Source organism: Rhamphochromis sp. 'chilingali' (assembly GCF_963969265.1).
Source record: "Rhamphochromis sp. 'chilingali' genome assembly, chromosome: 14".
In the NCBI taxonomy this organism is placed as follows: Eukaryota; Metazoa; Chordata; class Actinopteri; order Cichliformes; family Cichlidae; genus Rhamphochromis; species Rhamphochromis sp. 'chilingali'.
The window spans coordinates 13,915,102-13,927,273 of NC_137941.1; the positions used below are offsets into that span (position 1 = coordinate 13,915,102).

The window sequence follows — 12,172 nt, forward strand, 5'->3', positions numbered from 1 at the left end:
ATAGATAGATAGATAGATAGATAGATAGATAGATAGATAGATAGATAGATAGATAGATAGATAGATAGATAGATAGATAGATAGATAGATAGATAGATAGATAGATAGATAGATAGATAGATAGATATGTATACATGCCATTTGGCTCGGTTTGAAATAGACAACTCTGAACTAGAAGCTTCTAATGCTACTATAAGAGTATAACTATAATAAACTGTCAAAAATTAGGTTTATGGGGGTCACTTAAAAAATAAAAACACGAAGACCTAATATAAATCGGAATAACACACAGGGGCATACTTTAATTGTAGGTAATCCCAAGTATACCGCATCATCATGTGTGTGCTATACAGACTCACCCACGCAAATAAACACACTGCATGAGTTTTCCACCACTCTCAAAGGCAAGAATAGAAGGATGAATGAGAGGAAAATGAAGGATGGAGGCTATGACATGGAGCAAAACATGTGTTCCTTTCTAACTGACCACAAGGACTTCCTCTTTATGATCTTCGTGACCAGCCTTGTGCATACAGCATGTACACACATACACACTTAAGCATACACATAAAATGCAACTTCCTAAAACTTGTTATTGACCAGATCTGGTTTTTTAAAAATCCCATAAATGATTGTATCTAAGCCAATCGTGCAATTATTTCAAAACCATGAAAAACATTTTTTTAAGGCAAACAAAAATACATATTCTGACAGGATTTTAGTTCATAAAGACAAAGTATGAATAAAAGATATGCAATCACAGATGTCACTCAAACCTTAACAATTATTGATAAATTATTTGTAAATCTTTTCCATCCATCTATCAATACATCCAATTTCTGCAACAGAAGCAGCAGTCTAAGCAGAGATGCCCAGATCCCTCCAGTCACTTCCCCCAGCCCTTCCAGGGGGGACCTGAAGTTATTCCCAGCTAAGAAATGTTAGCTCTCCAGCATATCTTGAGTTTTCTAACAGGTTTCCTCCAGATTGGACATACATGAAACATGACATCTAAGATGAACCTGGTGGAATCCTATGCCCACTCCTCACACTATCTCTTAAGGTGACACCCTAGGGAGGAAGCTCTGACTGACTTCTGTATCTGTGATCTTATTCTCTACTCAGAGTTTGTGGCCATAATTAAGAAACAACTGGATCAACTAGTAAATCAAAATTTTGCTTTCTTATTCAACTCCTTCTTCAACTTAACCTACCAATAGAACCTATCAATTGCTACTGACACTGCACCATTCCCTCTTTCCAGTCCACTCCTCCTCACTCCTGAACAAGACCCTAATATACTTGAATTCCTCTGCTTGGGGCTGAACTTCTCGCCAGTACCCAGAAATGTAGAAAGGTGGTCTAGAGGCAACCAAACATGAAACCCTCCACCGCTTGGCTGCGCCTAAAAATTCTGTCCTAAAAGTCAGATGTATAATTGGTGGCAAAGGGTAGCCCAGGCAGAATCTAACATCCACAGCAAACAGGTTTGACTTATAGCTAGTATTCCAAATCATGCTCTTAACTGTACAAGTATTGAACAGGCCATAACAACGGTGCAGATTGCCCCAACAGATCTCCCAAAAACACCTCTACAGTGAGATATTATATTACTGTCTTCAAATAGTCTATTTTGAAAATAAAAATACATACACATGTATATTTATGTTATGCAATATATATATTGATTGTCCGTGCATATGTATATTGCTGTACATCAGAGTGAATTGTGCAGAGATTTGTGCAGTGTGTAATGGCTGGTTGTGCAGGCCAACTACACAATACACGTTTCCTTGTAGTGTTTAGGATGTTGTGTTGCTAGATCTTTACATAATGTACTGTAAATATTACCAAAAACCCATTAATATTACAGTAATATGCTTTTTCATTGAAAGTATTCATTATGCAATAATAACACATCTGAAATTTGTAAATAGACAAATTATGTCAGGGAAAATTGCATTTAGTTGTTTCACTTTCAGAGTACAAATTCTAGTCTGTCATGATTTGACATTTACAGGCAATTAGCACCACTACAGTGTTTCTTCTGTGATTGGTCAAGAAACCAGTTATATTCATTCATATTGATGACTGTAGCCTGCTTTATTTGATTTTTGCTACCATCTGCTGTTCAAAAGTCAAAACACCAACAGAGAACAGTTTTCTCTAGCAAATGAATTTACAAATTATCAGGCAGTACAGAGGTGGGTATACGGTAATATTCAGTTAGTAGATATGAAAGATGTTTCTCTGGTCAACAGAGCTGCATTAAAACTAGATTAAAACTGCAGTAGTTAATTGATTTTGGCATGCGCAATATTAATTTTATCAGTAGAATCAATATTCACTTCCCAAAACAATAATAGTTAGCAGTCATTGTGAAAGAGATAATGAGTCTCTATAAGTCTATATATCTATATTTACATCTATGATAAACCCAACAGATTTTGTTCAGAATCTCCAAATATCAACAGTCACGCGTACACACAGAAACTGTGCAAAGCTTATTGTAGCTCAGCATTCAAGAACATTGGTCAGCGAGCTCTAAAAAGTTGTCAAATGGCCAATTATAGACAGCCAAATAGGGCTGGAGGTGTGTGTGTCTATATATTTGTGTGCGTGCGGGTATATGTGGACAGGAAGTGGTGGTGGCTGGTTTGAGGTCAGTGGCAGGAAAGAATGGTAGCTATGCTGTTGCTCAGACAACGGCTGGTCACAGCTCAAGCTTTTGGTTTCCTGACACACTGCAGCCTGAAACCGCATCACACCATCACTCCTTCCATCCGCCCATACCTGGTGCATTTGTGCCATCGATAATTTTAAAAGTAATGATTATATTTTTCATTTTACCATCATAATGTTTCTCTATTTTTATGCCTTTTTTCTCACTCCATCCACCCCACATCCCATAACACTCCATCAAACCACTCTATGCCCAGTGGCATCTGCTTCCTTACTAAATCCTGCTCCACCCTTCTCTTTAAACATTAAACACTGAACAACAGCGTGACCACAGGAACTAAAAGGCCGTGTTTCTGTGCTGTTTACTAGCCTGAGGAATACCACATCCCTCTCATTCAGAACTGGGCCCACAACCATCTACAAAAAAAAAATGAGGCACGAAAAGATATGACCACAGTGAGGAAACTCATCATGTATGACACCTTTTTCACATTTTTGTGACCATAAAAACAATGGCAAGAAGGCATTGTGTAAGACAAGGAATACTGTAAATGTATAGGGCAATGGCTGCTACTTTTTCATTTGCTAAAAGCACATTTTATATCATGTTTAACCAACAAACTAGTGTTCTAGCCATATAAGAAAGCAAGCATTTGTTTTAACTGCACAGCCCTTTTTTACGAAATAAAATGTTGAAAGATACTTTGCAATAGGCAATACACAGCATACAAAGCAAGAGCTAAATGTAACACAATTAAAGAAAAAAAATCAAAGCCTACATATATTTTAAAAAAAAACATAAAACCAAGAGAAAGAAAGCAGAATTGGATTCAAGACTAAATTAAAGGGAGAAATACTGAAATAAGACTAACGCAAAATAGGTAAAAGTTCCAAAAACACAATGCAAAAATTCAGATAACTGTCTACATATATCACACTCACTGCTTATTATCATTCAATGGACGTTTACACTTAGGAGAACATTTACACACTTGGGATTTTGCAATAAGACCAACCGTTTACAAAGTATAGGGTGGAAACGAATGAGTGCCACAATCCAACCAGCAGATGTCAGTATTGCCAAAAAAAGGTGTCGAATAAGCTATGCAAAGGGTAATGGGTTCAACAATGAGGAGTATTGCATGGAAAGCTGCTTTGCAACTTGTAGACACACCTTGTGCAACTATTTCACACGTGCAACCATGTTATGTTTTTTATGTTTTTGCATAATCACGAGGGAAATCCCCTTAATTCTGTAAGATCTGAACATTAACAATTATGCTAAAACTAAAAAAAATACCTATATATTCGGTGTCATTGATTGCAGAGTAATTTGCTATTATATATATATATATATATATATATATATATATATATATATATATATATATATATATATATATATATATATATATATATTGTCTTTGCTTTAGTCTCGTGAGATCGAGTGTGGGATAATAACAGCTTAATACGTACGTATAATTTGCCTAGATGCAAATACTAAAACGCTCAAATGATCACCGAAACCAAAAGCACAGACCCAAAGCAAACCATTTTCCCAGCCGTGAACTGCGCGTGCGCAGAAAACAGGCACCAGTCCACTGCCAGCTCAGCTGACAGCAGCAGCGGCAGTACTCTGGCAGCCTATAACCATGGCAGACTCTGTAAGTAGAGAAGAAGTAGCAGTGATTAGTAATACCGACATCACTTCCACGGAATCTGAGAACAACATCATAAATACGGTCGTACCCTTTGTTGTTCTTCATAATAACCATACTTGAGGTTTAAAAATCTTTTTTGTTTTTACTGCTGAAAACCTTTCAAATAGGGCCTAATTTAATGTTAGCCAGTTGGAGCGTCGAAGACTTTTCCACTGTTTCTACAAAAAGCCTGCGGAGTTTTATGAAACGTTCACTGGCTTCCCCCGCTAGATTTAGCTTACTCCCTTCTGCGGCTTAGCGTTAAATTAATTAAATGACTTAAAGTTGCTTCTGCGAAGACTGTGTCAAACTTTAGTCCTAAACTTTAGTCTTCCTGACGTTAGCTTGCTAGCTATTAAGTCTGAACGCTAAACCTAAGTTTATGTTAGCCATGTTGCCCATTCTGCTCTTTGAGTGCTAACCTGTTAGAAAGATTGAATTCCGAATACTAAAGCAACTTTCCCCCCCAGTATTTCGGTGATTATGGTCTTGTCTTGTGACCTGCACACGCCTGCCATAACTCTGTGTGCTGTACTATTGTTATAGTATCTCCAGCTAACCAAAACAGATGACCCTTATTTTATACTCGAGTTTAATGCATATTTCTGTTCTTTTAGCCCCTGTCCGTTGCCGCTAACACTCTTCCATATGTTTACCTTTTTTTGACTTCCATACTCATAATTTATTCTGGTGTGTGCAGATGGTGGAAAGAGGGACGGCTCTGTTGAGGAAACTGGAGATAAATGTGGCAGAGGCAGAGAAGAGAACAGGGAAGAACACTGTTAACATGCAGGAAACATACACTGTGTACCTGATTGAAATACGGTAGGTTGTAAAGTGAAGCATTCACTTTTCTGTCCGCATCATAGGTGCATCATATGCAAATATTTAGTGCTTATAAAAAAGTAGAGAGAGGTGGAGTACGAACACTTGCATTTTTGCATTCTTTTGCGTGTTTTTTTATTTATTTATTTTTTACCTCAGATATATTACAGTTTGCACAACAAATTTGCCTTTTTGTCTTGATTTTTATAGTATTGAACTGGGAAAATATAGTCACATCATGTACAGTACAGTTGTGTCAACTGGCAAGTTGCTATGAATGAAAGTGTAGTAGCTCAAGCATCTACCACTTTTTTTGACACACCTGAAATACAATTTTTTTTCTCATTGGTCTTTGTCCAGGCCTGCTGAAACAGAGGGAGGGACACCAGCAGCACCTGACACTTTGTGGAGACGCTACAGTGAGTTTGAGCTTCTCCGAACTTACCTGCTGGTCACCTATCCCTACATTATCATCCCCCCGCTACCAGAGAAAAGGGTGAGTAATGCGTAGGTGGTGGGAAAGGACTAATCAATAATTTTAAAAAAAGAATTAAATGGAAATTATTAAGTGACTATTACTAATACAGCTTACCTTCAACTTCATAGTAAATAATATTCAGCCATTTACCTTTTTTGTTTCCACCCTTGTTTGTGTCTCTTACAGGCCGAGTTTGTGTGGCACAAGCTTTCAGCAGACAACTTAGATCCAGACTTTGTTGAGCGGCGGCGAGTTGGCCTGGAAAATTTCCTGTTGCGTGTTGCATCACATCCGGTCCTCTCCAATGACAAAATTTTCTTCCTCTTTCTTACAGAGGTTAGCAGCCTAACATAAGTTGCATAATGTCCGTGTAGATCTTTTGCCATTCATGTAGTATATTCACGCCTTCCACATTCACAGTATAACAGATTTCAAACTGACGTTAAAGATGAACCCTGAACTGTAAAGAATTTAAGAGCTATTTATGCACCCATAGTTGGTAGATTTGTCTCTTCATTGCAGCCGCTTTTGTAGCTGGAATACCCCGTTTTTTGTTTTTTGGAGAGGGGTTATACAATCTGGCTGACTTTCGAGTCTGTCGTGTATTTTTTCTGTCATTTCTTTAGGAAAAGGGATGGAGAGATGCGGTTTTGGAAACGGGCTTCCAAGACAAGGTACAACCAGATGGAGTGTGAAAGACACAAGTTCAGGTCACATGTGTAAACGATGCAAGTAGTTTCCAGGTCTGACAAGGAAAGCTGATGTTGGAAGTGCCAGAAACTGGCATTCTTTCTAATGGCCAGCAGGGGGCATCTAAAGTTATGGTTTCATGGAAGACCATGGGAAAACCACTGCCCACTCTTTTGATCAATGCCTCCTGTAAATACTTTCCTGATGAGCTTATGGGCTGAATCACTACTTTCAGTATGATTATCCCTTTTTAAATTATTGGTCCCACCAGTGTCCAGAAGGACAATAAACCAGGGTAAGCTTTTTTGCCTGTATAAACTGTTCTTGCCACAAACTAATGGCCAAGTGGCAAACATGACAGAAATACATGTCTGCTTAATACTGTGTGATTTATTTTGAACTAATTTCCAGTTCAAAAGTAAGTTGCATATGAGCATGCAGGTGACAATGACATGACGGTGGCAAATCTCAGCTCAGAGCTTTAAAACCAAACCAGCCTGTGGCTCCTTCCATCTTTTATACACTGTAAATGATTCTGTTGATGTTTTCATCATTTTAATCTGAATTTCATATCCGCATTTTTTGTGTGTTTTACAAATTCAAACTGAGTTATGTTTAAAGCACTTCTTCGTATATTTTGCTGTGTGTAATTCTTTTCCCTAACAGGCTGATTCCAGACTCAAGTCTCTGAGTGCCATGTTCAGAGTCAAGAATCCTGACAAGTAGGTGTAAAAACAGCCAAACCTAACCTAATTTTTCCATTTTCTAGGATTTATGCAAGTTACACAACTTAGACAGATTTAAGACTATTGTGAAATACTTTCTCAGGAATTTTTAATAACTAAAATAAATGAAATATTCATTATAAAATCAGGCAGCAAAAACAGGGTGTAAGATGTGTGATAATCACTTGGATATATTTATGAGCACAAATATGAAAATTCTATTTTTACCACCATATTAAGTAATAATTTATTCTGTTCCAAGGCAAACTGAAAGAACAAATTTCTAGAGTGAATAATGTAAAAGAAAATACTGTTCAATCAGTTACTTTTCTTCTTGTTTTGCCTCTAGGCGGTTTACAGCACTGAAACAGTACAGTGATGAACTGAACAGCGTCATCTCTCAGTTACTCAGAATTCGAGCGGTAAGTTTTGGCACGTTTGTTTAGAGAGACTAAGGTTTATCTTAAGTTGATGCTTTGTGCAAGCCGTGGGCATCCGTTGGTGGTTGCTTGTGGAACTTCAAATTCCAACGTTTTTGTCTCTGAAATACAAAAATCTGTATTAGTTTTGTTTTTTTCTTCTAGCGAGTAGCAGACAGGCTATATGGAGTTTACAAAGTCCATGGTAACTATGGCAGAGTTTTCAGGTGAGGAACACCTGTTCTACTGTTTTCTACTGTATCAAATTATAGTTACAAGCATAAATTACTGTATCCATTTATATAAGCAGAATAAAAACACATTTTAGGCAGATGATATTTTACCTTATATTGAATTAGGTCACTTAAAAAGTTTCCCTGCAGCAATAATGCATTTAGTATTAAAGGATTGTTGTGGGTCATTAGGGAATTCCTTTTTTCATAGATATGCCTCAATTGCCTTCTTTGTTTCTGTATGCCCACACAATCTCCTTTTGTTTGGGTAATCATGATATAATAGATACTTAACTACTTAAAAACAATCATTATTTCAGACAGCCATTTTTCTGTTTAGTGAACAAAGAGAGCTGCTGCATTCAAGTCAAGTATACATGAACATTTTTCTGTCTTTAGTGAGTGGAGCGCAATAGAGAAAGAGATGGGAGATGGACTGCAGAGTGCTGGACACCACATGGACACGTAAGTAAAGGTGTTACCTGAATTGGTGATGGACACAAACACATAATGTTTGTTTGGTATTGCTTCAATTGTACAGTGACTTTGCGTGTTATCTCAGTTATGCTGCATCAATTGACGACATTCTGGAGGAGGAAGAGCACTTTGCAGACCAGCTCAAAGAATACCTCTTCTACACTGACGCCGTCAGGTATTATATTGTGTTACAAGATGGTTTTGTTAACACACTTATCAGGGTAGACAGATGCTCTGAATATGCTGTCATTTTATTACATTTTGCATAAAAGTTGCATACATGAATCTCACCATATGTAAAAACATGGAATTAGACGTTAGGCATAATACAATAATCACTGTGCTGAAGCAGGTATTCTAGCTCAGTTACCGATGCAGCAGTGATTTATAGCAGGAACAGGAAGCCATCATTATCTTTGTTAATATCTGGAAAGGTTAATGTCTTCCATAGCACAGTCATGTAAACAGTAAAAGGAGACTTCATACCAACAAGGCTTCTGCTTGCATAACTTGGAAAGCCTGGACATTTTGTTTTTCATGCTTTACCTTCCACCTCATCTATTCCTTATTTTGTTTTGTTTTTCCTCTTTCACAAACACACAAGGGTTGCTTTGGTCAGTGTGTAACTTCATGCTTTATTCCTCTTAATTGGTCTGTAGTGATGCAGCACACATTTCTGACACTATATCTCTTATTTTATGTTTGCTAAAAATCTATTCTTCTGAATGAATTGAATTTTATTGTAAGCATTAAAACATCATTCAGCAGAGAAAAGAGTGTCAGTTTTGTAGATCAGACGCAGCCCACATCTTTATTTACAGTAAATGTAAATACATTCTGTTGACTGTTATAGCCTTTGTAGCAGAATGCATTCATGTTTTGGGACTGTCAGGGTTTAAAATATGTCTGAATTTGTGTGTGCGTTAAGGTCAGTGTGCAGAAAACATGAGCTGATTCAGTATGAATTGGAGATGGCAGCTCAGGACCTTGCCCAAAAGAAACAACAGAAAGAAGAGCTGGCAACCGGGGTAACACACTTTCACACACTCTGGCTTATAATCTGTCTTTCTCCTCGCACGATATGTGCAAATTAAGAACCAGAAGTGGGCGTGTGTTCAAAAACACCGTTGTGATCCAAATTGTCGTGAACATAATTTAATGCGTGCATTTGTTTTTCCGTGTGTGTCTGTTTGTGTGTGAGTGCAGACGGTGCGAATCTTTTCTTTGAAGGGAATGACCAGTAAATTATTTGGCCAAGAGAGCCCGGAGCAAAAAGAGAGCAGGTTAGCAGCCCTGGAGCAGAGTATTCAGGAAGGAGAGGAAACGGTCAAGGAGAAGAACACCGAGTGCCAGTAAGCACAACACCATCTTATCAACCACTTACCTATTTTGAAATTATCCCTATTTTAAATTTCTCTTCCTCACTGTTCTTCCTCTGTGTGAAAAATATAGCACATAATCTGACTCTGTTTTCTGACTGAACTGTTGCAACTGAACAACATAAATGCAAAGAATAATAACAGGAGACAATTTTTTCCCCAGCACAAACTGGTGAACTGAGGTATTTGCTGAAAGTGTTGAGAGACAAATTGAGGTTCTGTGTGTAATTAAAAAGTAGTTCTATTCAATTTCTTTTTGTTTTTTTCAACGGAAAAACAAAAGCCAGTGGTATCAGTAGAAAATACAGGAACTAGAACCTAATAAGAATAAGGAACAAAGCAAATGCTGCATTGTTTTTCTTTTCTTCTTCCTCTACCTCTTCCTTTGTTCTTCTCCCTGTGCTTCTTCTCCACGCAAACAGACTAACAGTATCATGCGTCTTTGTGATTGTGCCACCAGGGAGTTTGTGCGAGCAGCATGGGATGACATCGAACATTTTAAAGAGCAGAAAGACAAAGATTTGCGTGAGGCGCTGATAAGCTACGCCATTATGCAGATCAGTATGTGTAAGAAGGTGTGGACATTTATTCTTGTGTGTATTTTGTGTATGTATATAAATTCATAGCATGTGGTCTTTTGTTCAGCAGTACCACTCCTTAACTGTTTAGTATTTCTGTCTTGTCTTTCAATGTCTCTAAGTCACTCCTTTTCTCTGGTACTTGTGTACTGTTACAGGGAATCCAGGTGTGGTCCAATGCCAAGGAGTGTTTCAGCAAAATGTGAGCCGAACTTTCCAAAGCGATCGTACTTTGCACCAAAACTATACTCTGATTGTACAGACTAGGACCAACAGCCAGTGATTATACTGTAGTCCTGTGGAGAAAAGATGGGAACCCAAATGCTGCCTTTAATTTGTTTTGCTATACTCAGTTGAAGCACACACACATTAAAAAAGTGAAAGTGAAACAATGCCTCTTTAACGTCAAGTGTCTTAATAGAACCTTTTCCTTGATTTTCTGACCTTCGTACTTCAGACAGTCCAAATTTACACACTCATCCTTAGTTGCGCTTTCATTAACATGTCCAAGAAGAAAATGTGGCATTATCATTCCACAATGGATCCATGGGATTATCCATGCAGTATATTTCTCCAGAATCTCCTTACATAAAGGTTTTCATACTATTTGATTTTAGGTGATTAATGGCAATAGTGATGAGTTAAAGAATGGGGAACTTGTTTCTGATAGAACTTCTAATGTTATGCTTACGTTTGTGTTTAAATTTCACATTTGCAACAGCAAGTCGAACCAAACAAAAGCAGAAGAGTGCACTGGTGAATGTTCAATTTGAAATAAACTGCAAGAAATATGACTGTAAACATGGACCGAGCTTTAGAAAGCCACTACACTTTTTACATTTCCATTTTTCTTTTTCTTTATTTTTTTTAAAAGTCATTTTATGTTCGTCACACAGAAGTAATCTTTGTTATTGTTAATCTGTTGCTGACCAAAGTATTGACGACCAAGTGCTTTTATACTACAAATTTATAGTAGAAAATACAGAAGAAGGGTTGAAAAACTTCGGTTATGTGATTTTTGTTTTGTTTTTTGGCTGAGGAAAGAAATCACTCTCACAATTTGAGTTTCATAGTTTAATTGTTTACACAAAATTTAACCGTAAATGCGAAAAATCAGATCCTTTATTTGCTGTCAAGCATTGTAGCTTTAATGCAACAGAAAAAAAAACCCATATAGAACTCAGCCCACTGTCAATGTGCCTCACCACTTATTCTGATATGACCTGAGTGCAGCTACACACAGATACAGACTGTTTTTTGGTTGAGATCCTCACATTAGGCTTACATAAACATACACGCATACTTGTGCTTCTTCGATGACATCAATCTGAAGGGGAGAAAAATTGGTGCATAATGGATCTGACGTCTGAATGTTGTGCTGAGATCAGCAAAAAATTTTCCCCAGAATAAACAATTGTTTTACTGAAAGAATCTCAAATTGAAGCTTTATGTATGTTTGTTTTGTTTTTTTTCTAAATGACAAATGTGTCAGATGTAATCATTGTGTTATGACACTAATAAACATTTCCCTTTTTTGAACTTACTGTTGTGTTTTTATACCGACTGGCAGAGGAACCAAAGAGAACGGGGAAGCGGGATGAAATGTGACTGCTGGTTTTGCTTAGCATGTAAAGGTGGCTGTGGGTGTTTTGATTCTTCACGTAGACATGTTTGCTTTTCCTGTTTACATTTATTTGCCGTTAAAAGATAAGAGAAACAGGCTTTTTATTACCAAAGTCTAAAGGTCAAACCTCAGTGATTCATCTCTGCCAAGATAACTCAAAACCATCCCCTCAGGGTTTTTTTTAATTTTTAATTTTTCCATGACACTTGTTGGTGCTCATATTAGTGTCTTCAGTGGGTACATGGGTCAAATGCATGCAAATGTACTACACAGCACACAAAATGTAGTGTAAAATTCATTAAAAATGTCAACAAACGGCCCTAGATGGTGGAATGTTGTCTTCTGTGTTTTTATATCTGAAC

The 12,172-nt window shown here is 37.3% G+C and overlaps 1 protein-coding gene across 2 annotated transcripts; it reads left to right on the forward strand.

Moving 5' to 3' along the window:
* Positions 1–4,268: 4,268 nt before the first annotated feature.
* Positions 4,269–11,729, forward strand: snx4 (sorting nexin 4). Of its 2 annotated transcripts, none has more exons than XM_080903719.1 (14): positions 4,269–4,424; positions 5,083–5,207; positions 5,568–5,703; positions 5,872–6,021; positions 6,312–6,359; positions 7,042–7,097; positions 7,450–7,522; positions 7,685–7,746; positions 8,152–8,217; positions 8,315–8,404; positions 9,158–9,257; positions 9,436–9,581; positions 10,069–10,183; positions 10,345–11,729. In XM_080903719.1, the coding sequence occupies exons 1-14, from the start codon at positions 4,335–4,337 to the stop codon at positions 10,390–10,392; spliced, it is 1,305 nt and encodes a 434-aa protein (XP_080759845.1). In that variant the 5' UTR covers positions 4,269–4,334; the 3' UTR covers positions 10,393–11,729. The 2 variants fall into 2 exon arrangements, with proteins under 2 accessions (XP_080759845.1, XP_080759846.1); XM_080903720.1 differs by having other exon boundaries at positions 4,273–4,346.
* The last annotated feature ends 443 nt before the right edge of the window (positions 11,730–12,172 follow it).